Genomic DNA, 12,560 nt, shown 5'->3' on the forward strand with positions numbered 1-12,560 from the left:
CAAACGTTGATTCAGGCACTGTTGGAAGAATGGCGAGCCATCCCCACTGACGTCATCAGAATCTTATAAACTCCGTGTGGCGACGTGTCCAAGCCTGAATTCAGAGCAATGGAGGCCATTCAAGATACTGACAGTGATGCATTTGTGAAAAAAATGCGTTTTCTGTTTTCGTTCAGATGATTTGTTTATTTTGGAAATTGACATTTACCCCCTGTGTCATTCCTTACCTGATATTGAAGTTCCTGTAAATGCCACCTTTGCGGAATTTGAATCAGAACATTGTCAGATAAATTTTCTTTCCAACTCGCAACACTATATTTTTGTGATATATTTGATAATGTTGTCAACACCAAATCAATGTTGGTATAGTTTCTTTTGCCCGTCAGTTTATATATACTCTTCAAAAAAAGGAACTTGACACTGACTTTCAAAATGTCATATAATGCGATTGTTTCAAAATAGGACACAGAAACCATATTTGAAACACTGTTTGAAGATCAATGTACACAATGTTCAAAACATTATTCGTGTCACCTAGACAGACACACGTACACGATACAGTTAATGTCACAAGGGTACAGAAAATGTCAGTATCGGTTGTGCCAACCACGTGCATCAATCACCGCTTGACACCGACTACCCATAGATGCAATCAAGTTGTCAATAACGCGCTGTAGCATGTGCTGCCACTCATGCTGAAGTGTAATCAAGAAGCGGCGGAAGTGTTTGTGGCGGTGGATTCCTTCTGCGAACGCGTCGATCCAACTCGTCCCACAGATGCTCAATCGGGGACAAATCTGGTGACCGGGCTGGCCAAGGTAATATCTGGATGTTGTTGTGCTGTAAGAAGTCCTGACAAACACGTGCAATATGCGGTCGAGTGTTGTCCTGCTGGAACTGTCCGCCATGAACGTTGACGTGAGGAAGAAGCCTGTCTAAATGCAGGATCCTGTGCTGCACGTTTTTTACAGACAGTTGCGTTTGGATGAAGCTGTAAAATTGATCCCCAAACGCTACGTTTATGTGCTTTGCATGTGTTTTCGCGAATTATAGACATATCATCTTTCTGTTTGACTTATTTGGTTCTCATTTAATGTAATTATTTTAGATATTTGGCAAAAAGTGGTTTTACATCTATGTCAAGTTTCCTTTTTTTGAAGAGTATATATTCCTGCCTGAGCCTATACTATAATCGGATATCTAGTCTCTCCTGGCGGAAAAGTTAAACTTCATTTTACAAGCACTTTAGCATTAAATTTAATTCCCGAAGACAGTTTGATCGAAAGTTATTATAAGAAACGAGTTGTTTTTAGGGATATCATGAACAAAATGAAAAAATGAACAGTGACTATCTGTATTCTGTGAATCTTGCGTATTTACTACACTACAAGAAAATATACAAGCTAAACGAGAGAAAAATATGTGTGCATTTGTAACATATTTATCTACTACAAGATGTTTAAAATATCTAATCATAAGAGGCAAAATAGCGGTGAGAAATACAGGAATGGATCACTAAATATCAGCAAAAACCGTTTTAATGTACGGCATAATGGGAAATATCGCTTTCTCGCTCTATCGCTTTCTCGCTCTATCGCTTTCTTGTTCTATCGCTTTATCGCGTTCTCGCTCTATCGCTCTATCGTTTTATCGCTCTATCGCTTTCTCGCTCTATCGCTTTTTCTAATGACTAACCATAGTCATATGAAAGCATCGGGTGTTCTTTAACTTCTTTTGAATAGTGTGTACTGTAAATCTTGAATATTAACGTTAGAGTTAATTATTAATGAAAAAAATGAGAGTAGACTTAATTAATTATACTTTGTATTTATGTCTCAGAAATTACTGTTGATAAGACGGCCTCACTGCACACTTTGAATAGCGGAAATCCCAACTTGAATATAAAACCAATTAACTATCTATTTCCACGTTACGGTTACTGAAAACAATATGCCATCCAAAAACTAGAAATTACAGGTTTTTTTAACTTCCGTATATGTTCTTTGCTTCTGGATACATAGGAAATCAACAGGTTGGTTTGTAGTTTGCAATTATTTTCCTAAAAGGTAATACAGTTGCATGATATCTTCACGATGTTTGGGTTGAACATAGGAACATTCTTCTAAACATACTTCGAATCAAAACTGGAAGCAATCACAACACAAACCCAGTTAACCAAACGGAATCGTACACAAGAGTGAGTGAGGGAGATGGGTTTAACGCCGTTGAATAGTACTCCGTGTCAGCTTAATGTAGGAGAAAACCTCGAAGTGATGCAGGTCTTAGACGTTCGACACTTTGGTGAAACCAACGAGCACGGGTTTTGTGCTGACAACAAAATCGGGGCGAACCGGGATTCAAACACACTGTCATAGGTTTCTGGCGTGCCCAAGGGACACAAGTCTGCATAGCGAATTGCAGCGCCTTCGGCGACTGGGCCAACCGTGCCCCCGTAAAATAACTGTAAGAAACTATTATACAACAAAGATGTTTTAGATGAGATATGTATTGCGAACGTTCCATGCAGAAACAGTGGCAATATAACACTATCACAAACTACAAAATACATGCACAATAAACGACAATTAAAAAACACAGGTAGATTCAACATACAAAGGAGGTACATTATAACAATATTATTTCAAAACAACGTATTATAATGATATGGAAACAATTTGAGAATTGAGCAAAACTTTGGTAATGTTTTACACACAAGGAATTTGTTTGTAATTGTTGATATGATAACAGATCTTGGAAGTTGTTTCTGGATAACTGTTGGTAAAATTATTAAGAACTGCTCCTTTTAACAGAGTGTACCAAATTCTCTATCATGATTGAGCATTATTTGTGACTTGGTTGTATTTTATACAAGACAGTGCGTAATGTTGCTCATATTTTATGGGACATCACATGTTTCACAGAGACGTTGTTCTAATGGGGTTGGTGTTTTTGTATATCTACCAATTTTTCAATTTTTAGTTTGCGATTACTTAACGAAGTTTTGAGAAAAGTGACCTATGACCTTTGTGTTTATAATATGTAAGATAATTCTCAATATTTATAGATGACTTGACCAAACTGTGTGTTCTTAACTTGCTGTTAGATAAATTGGAATCCCTTAATAATTGCGTGAATATTTACATTTGAACTGAAGTTTATTTACACTGGATTCATTACATTTTGTGTGTGTGTTTACTGTTTAAAAAGTTTGTTTTATTGAACCCAACCAACATTTTCACCAGAAATATTGATATTTGCAGCAAAAGCATGTTTAAGAATGACACTTGTTGTGTTACCTATACAGGACTTGTAATCAATTATTTTTTTTGTATATTGGAACTAATATAGGGTATATATCAAGTTCTGCCTGACAGGCCCGGTTTTCTTTCCTGGATGGGGGCACGGGTGGCCCAGTCGTCTAAGGCGCCGCTATTCGCTGTGAAGAGTTGCGCCCCTTGGGCACGCCAGAAACCTAAGATTGTGGGTTCGAATCCCAGTTCGCCCCGATAATGTTTCTAGGTTTGTCAGCACCATACCCGTGCTCGTGGATTTCACCGAAGTGGTAAACGTGTGAGGCCTGCATCACTTCGGGCTTTCCTCCCACATTAGGCTGACACGCTGTGATATAACTGGAATACTGTTAAAAGCGGCGTTAAACCCAACTCATGATCACTCACTCACTCACTCTTGCCTGGGTTTTCCTTGTACTGACCATTTAAAGACACTGTTTCTTTTATTGTGCTTTCCAAAGATAACTACATTAATAACAACTAATTTGTACTTCACACCAACCCCTCCTCCCATAGCTTACACTTCCTTCCTCTGCACATAACATTATATTGCGGGGAGCAATTGATGCTCTGCAGCAATCTCTACTTGTTATATTGATATACCATGACTATCTGTGCTTCGTAGTTTACACATGAGGAACATGATCAGCCATATCCATGTATCATGACTATCCCTGCTTTGTAGTTTACAGATGTACTTCTTATGTGTGATACCACAAAGCAAGGCAAATTTACACTTCGTGAAGAGTTGATGATAAATGATATTCAGGTAAGTTTATATCCTTCTCAGATACATAATAGTTATATATGAACACGTTATAGAAATGACGGTTACTAGTGCTACTGTGTTTTACTGACCCGAAGTGTCGTGGCAAGTTGTTACACGTCCATTGTCGTCAGTTGTCGTCTTTTACAAACTTTTCCATCTCCTTGTCCTGAAGATTTAGACCCGTGAAGATTCCGGGGTAGAATAGGTCTTCAGCAACGCATGCTTGCTGTAAAAGGTGACTATGCTTGTCGTAAAAGGCGACTAACGGGATCGGGTGGTCTGGCTCGCTGACTTGGTTGATGCATGTCATCGATCCCAATTGCGTGGATCGATGCTCATGACATTAATCACTGGATTGTTTGGTCCAGACTCGATTATTTACAGACCGCCGTCATATAGCTGGAATATTGCTGAGGGCGGCGTTAAACAAACAAAACAACCAACCAACCTGAAGATTTAAGCTGAATTGTCATACATGATGTGTTGGACCATAATCTCAGGTTTGTCCAGAAGTATCAAAATCTGTACAATTGTAAATAACAAGCGAGGATGCGATTCTAAGTTATAGAACTTATTCCCAATCCCATGGCAGTTGTAGACTTTACAATGTGTAAAATTAAGGAAGAATATTTTACGAGAACTCCCTGTCCATACAGTAACAAGTTACACTTCAAACTACAAAGGTTAAGTTCCGCTATGTTGGCGTCACGCCGATTGTAAAACAGTTACATTGTGACGTGAATATCAACTACGTTACTCGAACTGTAAAGTCAGTGGCAGCAAATGATTGAACTACAAGTAGAAAACTGGCAAGTGTTATTGTTGTCAGATTTGACAGGAATTGGTTTCATGTAGATGGCAAGCTTGATCGTTTGGTACATGTCTGGGTGGGACAGTGTCTAAGAGGTTGTAGGAACCTTCATGGGGGCAAGATGGCAAGCTTGATGGTTCTGTACGTGTCTGGGTGGGACAGTGTCTAAGAGGCTGCAGCAACCTTTATGGGGGCAAGAGTGCGAGCTTGATGGTTCTGTACGTGTCTGGGTGGGACAGTGTCTCAGAGGCTGTAGGAACCTTCATGGGGGCAAGATGGCAAGCTTGATCGTTCTGTACGTGTCTGGGTGGGACAGTGTCTAAGAGGCTGTAGGAACCTTTATGGGGGCAAGAGGGCGAGCTTGATGGTTCTGTACGTGTCTGGGTGGGGCAGTGTCTCAGAGGCTGTAGGAACCTTCATGGGGGCAAGAGGGCGAGCTTGATCGTTCTGTACGTGTCTGGGTGGGACAGTGTCTAAGAGGCTGTAGGAACCTTCATGGGGGCAAGAGGGCGAGCTTGATGGTTCTGTACGTGTCTGGGTGGGACAGTGTCTAAGAGGCTGAAGGAACCGTTATGGGGGCAAGAGGGCGAGCTTGATGGTTCTGTACGTGTCTTGGTGGGACAGTGTCTCAGAGGCTGTAGGAACCTTCATGGGGGCAAGAGGGCGAGCTTGATCGTTCTGTACGTGTCTGGGTGGGACAGTGTAGTATAGGCTGTAGGAACCTTCATGGGGGCAAGAGGGCGAGCTTGATGGTTCTGTACGTGTTTGGGTGGGACAGTGTAGTAGAGGCTGTAGGAACCTTCATGGGGGCAAGATGGCAAGCTTGATGGTTCTATACGTGTCTGGGTGGGACAGTGTCTCAGAGGCTGTAGGAACCTTCATGGGGACAAGAGGGCGAGCTTGATCGTTCTGTACGTGTCTTGGTGGGACAGTGTCTCAGAGGCTGTAGGAACCTTCATGGGGGCAAGAGGGCGAGCTTGGTGGGTCTGTACGTGTCTGGGTGGGACAGTGTCTAAGAGGCTGTAGGAACCTTTATGGGGGCAAGAGGGCGAGCTTTGTTTCTAATCTACTTGCCAGCTGGATACCTACATGGACACATCGAGGTTCTGCCAGCTTCTGCATCGAAGAACGGGGACAGACCTCTTTTAAGATATTCATTAACATTAGGTCTAGGGCATGTTACTTATTGCTGATGTCACTCTTTCGACCCATTATATTGTCTTTTGTATTGTAAAACTAACATCGCGTGTTTAGATATATGTTCTTCATTATTCATTGATCTTGTGTGGTCATTTACTGATTTCAGAATTTAGTTCTGTGCATACCGATTTCTAGGTTAACATCTGCGTTTCAAGTTGGAAACCATCTCGTAACAAAGATTGGGGGCTCGTCGTAGGAGGGTCAGGCCACCTTCCAGGATCAAATCACTCAAGCATGATCTTATCCTGGAAGAAAGTCACTCCGCTTAGGATCCTGACACTCCCCCTTTGCAGGATGAAAACACCCTCCTCATACCTTCTGCCTTCTGCATTGGCGATTAGCAGCGCCATACCCTAATAAATTACTTATCCAAAACTTTAAATTGGCTATATTTACAGTTTAAACACTTCATTTATACATCAAGATTTAATACAAAAAAGTCATCACTTGAAAGCTCAGTTCTAGGATCAGGTCACTCTAGAGTGATTCTATCCTAGGACAGAATCCCTCTCGAATGAAATTTAAGTGGAGTGATTAAATCCTGCCACACCGGGATCCGAATTCAATTTGCTGAAAATTCTACATTTGTAAACATACATGTAGATACTGGTGCGCCGCTCCATTTCGTTGATTTGCAGTTAGATTTGATGTCAAGTTTTGTAAAAGGTTTCAAAAGTCTCCCTGTTCCAGGCATCGATATTGCTGGAATATTGCTAAAAGCTGCGTAAAACCTCACTCACTCACTCTGAAATAGACTTCTAAGGGCTCCTGCAGTTGTTAGGGAAAGTCGGTAGTTACCACAGGACAAAATGAAAGCCAGCTATTATACAACAGATTTTGACATTTCTATACTGGCAATAGAGTTTTGGGGATGTTACCTGGTCAACCTTCGAAAGCTAGATACCATGGTCCTTATATGATTGATGAAAACGTCTGCCTTTATTGTGAAAACCCCAGGCCGTTGTAAACGAAACGACTGTGTACTTAGAGTATGATAAAGCAATATCCTGACAAATGTAACACAAGTTATTGCTGTTGTCACTCCAGTTGAATCTGTATCAGACATGTGCAATTCTGAATTTACCGGTGAGCATGTAAAGTAGGATGATTTGGGGGATTAAACTGGATGTTAAACATGAAATTACCAGATCCCAATGAGCTGCACAAAAGTTCTGCTTTTACTACCACTGATGGTCTTTATCAGTACAAAGTTTTGCCATTTGGAGTAAAAAATACACCTGCTACCTGCGTTGAACGCCTCATCAGTGACGTTACTTCAGGCCTACAAGGAACTTTTATATATAAGATCCGGGGTAGAATAGGTCTTGCCTGTCGTACAAGGTGACTATGCTTGTCGTAAGAGGCGGCTAACGGGATCGGGTGGTCAGACTCGCTGACTTGGATGATGCATGTCATCGTCTCCCGATTGCGTGGATCGATGCTCATGATGTCAGTCAGTGGAGTGTCCGGTCCAGACTCGATTATTTACAGGCCGCCGTAGCTGGACTATTGCTGAGTGCGGCGTTAAACAACAATAAACAAACAAACAAAAAATGGTTGGCAAACATTCTCTGATGTATTGGTACTCTCGCTAATGTGTTTGGGATAACTGTCCGGCAGCGTTTGAGGGAATAAACGCTATACCCATGAATTCTCCAGTCTTGTGAGCACCAGATGTTTCGAAAACATTTTAACTGGCAAGTGATGCAAGTCACATTAGTGCTGGTGGTGTTTTCTTTCAGTTTAAATATGATTTATTGATTATTCATTGCCGAAATTGTCAATGATCGATGCCGTTTGCAAAACATTGAATTTGTGTCATTTACTGCTTTCCCGATTTCACAATTTAGTTCTGTGCATACCGATTTCTGGGTATACCTCTGCGTTCAATATTGATATCACATAGTAAAAACAAAAAAAGACATTAGCATAAGTTTTGTTTAGGCACGCTGGTGTGTGTCAACTGAGAAGAGCCGTTTTTAAAATGAGAAAAGTTGGCTTACTCAAAAAACAAATATGAAATGTGTTTCTTCTCTTAAACCGAAGCAAAGAATATTAGTATAATATACACTCTTCAGAATACATTTACCTAAATCATACCTTCCATCAGCACTGTTCAATTCCTATTTCTGTAAATTGAACTTCAGAAGAAATCTTGTACCTACGTTATTGATTCATGCATATTGGACAACTAATCCCCGGGGTGCCTACACTTGAATACAAATATATGTAACTTTACACAACAGATCTAATGTGAAATACATCGCTCCCAACTGCAATAGTGTAAGCTCCCACTTGCTTCAGTTCCTGGTGTTTCAGGTGCGACAAGGACAAGGAGACAATAGACAGCTATTTGTCATCCTGAGCAAAGATAACGCCTTCCAGTTCAATGAAAGGTATGTGGTTTCTCACTGTTATATCTAGAAACATATCTCGAACCGTATCAGCGCTAACTAAAATTTAGCAACACGCTCAGCACATTATCCACACTCAATAATAGCTAGACACATGTTCAGCACATTATCCTCAATCAATGATAGCTAGACTTACGCTCAGCACATTATCCACACTCAATGATAGCTAGACACACTCTCAGCACATTATCCACACTCAATAATAGCTAGACACAGGCTCAGCACATTATCCTCACTCACTGATAGCTAGACACATGCTCAACACATTATCCTCACTCAATGATAGCTAGACACACGTTCAGCACATTATCCTCACTCACTGATAGCTAGACACATGCTCCACACATTATCCACACTCAATGATAGCTAGACACACGTTCAGCACATTATCCTCCCTCAATGATAGCTAGACACAGGCTCAGCACGTTATCCTTACTCAATGATAGCAAGACACACGCTCAGCACATTATCCCTACTCAATGATAGCTAGACACACGCTCAGCACATTATCCCTACTCAATGATAGCTAGACACACGCTCAGCACATTATCCCTACTCAATGATAGCTAGACACACGCTCAGCACATTATCCCTACTCAATGATAGCTAGACACAAGCTCAGCACATTACCCTCACTCAATGATAGCAAGACACACGCTCAGCACATTATCCCTACTCAATGATAGCTAGACACACGCTCAGCACATTATCCTCACTCAATGATAGCCAGACACAGGCTCAGCACATTATCCTCACTCAATGATAGCTAGACACATGCTCAGCACATTATCCTCACTCAATGATAGCTAGACACATGCTCAGCACAGTATTTTCGTTCACCTCATATCAGAAACATGTTCAGCACATTATCCTCGTTCATCCGTAGCTCAGCAACACGGCCAGCCAATGTACTCGTGCGTTAACTAAACGGTACGGGGCAAAACTATTCTTTATTACACTACACATGGGGGTAGAGCATCTTTATTTCTTAAGTATATTTAGTATTGTGGAAGCCACGAGTCTTGATAACTGGGTAAACCTTATCAATATCGTTGTCACAGAGGTACGTTCGTGGAACTTGCAGTCAGTAATCCTTCTGTAACAGTGAAGCTATTTATTGTGTTCACTGGTATGTTCATAATACACGTGTGTTGATGTGAGTTACTAACTGTATGTACTCTCCAACACTATGGGAGAAGATTCTCACCTACTGACCAACAATGAACTATAATGTATCTATATACTTACTAACAATGAACAATAATGTGTGTCAATATACTTACCTACTGACCAACAATAAACAATAAATTGTCTATATACTTTCCAACAATGGACAATAATGTTTGTCTATATACTTACCTACTGACCAACAATAAATGATAATGTGTCTATATACTTATCAACAATCAACAATAATGTATCTCTATATCTACCAACAATGGACAACAATGTGTCTACATACTTATCTACTTACCAACAATGAATAATAGAGTGTCTATATACTTGCCATAATGTCTCTATATATTTACCAACAATGAACAATAACGTATGTCTATTTCCTGACCTAATGGTAGAGCGTCAGCCCGGAGAGCGGAAGGTCCGGCGTTCGATCCCCGACCGCGTCATACCAAAGATGGGACTTGTTGTTACCCTTTCTGGCGCTCGGCATTAAGGGGTTAAAACAAGGACCGGTCGGCTCGAAGTCAGTATAATGTGTCTGAGTAGGGTATTCATGTTAAACTGCGGCATGCTATCTCAGGGAGCTAGCGCTATATATCGGCATCAGTCCGGACTAGTACAAGCAGCCACACAAAAACACACACGTACATGCACGTCGCTATATAAGTGCAATAATCCTGGACGCGACGTTAAACCCCATTTCACCTCACCTATTTCCCGACCTACTGACCAACAATGAACCATTATTATACCCTTGCCAACAATAAACAATATGTCAATATACTTATCTACTAACCAACAATAAACAATAATGTCTCTATGTGTCACATAAACAATAATGTGTCTATATAGTCATCTACTTAGAAACAATAAACAATAATGTGTCTATATTCTTGCCATCAATGAACAATGTGTCTACATACTTGCCAACAATAAACAATAATGTGCCTATATATTTACCTACTGACCAACAATGAACAATAATGTGTGCCTATATACTTACCTAATGACCAACAATGCACAATAATGTGTGCCTATATACTTACCTAATGACCAACAATGAACAATAATGTGTGCCTATATACATGGCAAGAATTAACAATAACGTGTGCGGGGCTGCGCGTACTATTTTGTATAAATGCCAGTTTTATAGTGCTAGTCCAATGAGATAGATACCATGCCGCAGTTTCACGTGGATACCCCACTCAGACATAGAATACCGACCAGTCATTTTTTCAACACATTACTGCAGAGCGCCAGGCAGGGTAACAAGTACCAACTGTTAGCATCTTTTGGTATTATGTTATGGGGGATCGAACCACCGACCTTCTGCTCTACGGGCAGACTCTATCCGCAAGAAGAAATCAAGTTTGCTCTACCCCCATTTATGCTAAAATATAGTTACCTTTGATTGTGGGTTCGAATCCCGGTTTGCCCCGATTATGTTTCTAGGTTTGTCAGCACCCTACCCGTGCTCGTTGGTTTCACCGAAGTGATAAACGTCTGAGACCTGCATCACTTCGGTTTTCCTCCCACATTAAGCTGACACGCCGCGATATAACAGTCACTGTTAAACCCAACTCTGTCACTCACTCACTGTTACCTGCCAACTAACACTGAACTATGATGTACATATATTGTTACCACCCGACTAACACAGAACTACTATGTACATATATTCTTACCTACCGACTAACACTGAACTACAATGTACATATATTCTTACCTACCGACTAACACTGAACTATGATGTAAATATATCTTACCTACCGACTAACACTGAACTACGATGTACATATATTCTTACCCAACCGACTAACACTGAACTACGATGTACATATATTCTTACCTACCGACTAACACTGAACTACGATGTACAGATATTCCTACCTACCGACTAACACTGAACTACGATGTACATATATTCTAAAGTACCGACTAACACTGAACTACGATGTACATATATTCTTACCTACCGACTAACACTGAACTATGAAGTACATTTAATCTTAACTACCGACTAACACTGAACTACGATGTACATATATTCTTACCTACCGACTAACACTGAACTACGATGTACATATATTCTTACCTACCGACTAACACTGAACTACGATGTACATATATTCTTACCTACCGACTAATGCTGAACTACGACGTACATATATTCTTACCTACCGACTAACACTGAACTACGATGTACAGATATTCTTACCTACCGACTAACACTGAACTACGATGTACATATATTCTAAAGTACCGACTAACACTAAACTACGATGTACATATATTCTGACCTACCGACTAACACTGAACTACGATGTACATAAGTGGCTTCTAAGGGATACACCATGAACTGCAGCGTGCACGCATTGTTACCTTTGGAGCAACTACAGTGTGTATATGTGGTTACCTAGTGCTGTCTTCTGACACACACTACCATTATTCTAAAGTATGTATAATACTTATCGTCTGGCTTGTAATGATCTGCAGTGCGCATGCACGGTGACTGACATATACTGAGATGAAGTGTTTAACCCTGTAACCTCATGTAGTGTCTTGTTCTCCAGAGACCAAGACGGCAAGAGGGTGTGCTGGGGTCAGGTCAGTAAACAATTGAAACTCCCGCATATGTAGCATCATCAGAGCAGGATGATGCAGGATTAAGTATGGTTGGTCTTGCTGATCAAATCAATCACAATATGTCAGTTAAACATTCCTTGCAGCTCCTGTCGCCACATTTCATCTAAACTGTTGTCATTTTACCATGTCGAAAACATTCTTATTTATTTCCTGGCATTATAACATGTACGAATTATTCTTGTTAGCTCCTGCCATAAAAACATGTCACAGCTATTCGTCTTCAGTCATTATGCCTTGTCGCATACATTATT

The 12,560-nt window shown here is 40.6% G+C and overlaps 1 protein-coding gene across 4 annotated transcripts in view; it reads left to right on the plus strand.

Moving 5' to 3' along the window:
- The window catches only part of LOC139472964 (FYVE, RhoGEF and PH domain-containing protein 1-like), a 49,078-nt gene that overhangs the window by 22,383 nt on the left and 14,135 nt on the right, over window positions 1-12,560 (plus strand). For all 4 annotated transcript variants that reach the window (XM_071255447.1, XM_071255449.1, XM_071255446.1 and 1 more), the window contains 3 exons: window positions 3,976-4,059; window positions 8,390-8,466; window positions 12,237-12,270. In XM_071255447.1, the coding sequence (XP_071111548.1) occupies window positions 3,976-4,059; window positions 8,390-8,466; window positions 12,237-12,270 (195 nt within the window). The remainder of the gene's footprint in view (window positions 1-3,975; window positions 4,060-8,389; window positions 8,467-12,236; window positions 12,271-12,560) is intronic.

This window comes from Haliotis cracherodii, unplaced genomic scaffold (genome assembly GCF_022045235.1).
Source record: "Haliotis cracherodii isolate W230 unplaced genomic scaffold, xgHalCrac1.p SCAF_26, whole genome shotgun sequence".
In the NCBI taxonomy this organism is placed as follows: Eukaryota; Metazoa; Mollusca; class Gastropoda; order Lepetellida; family Haliotidae; genus Haliotis; species Haliotis cracherodii.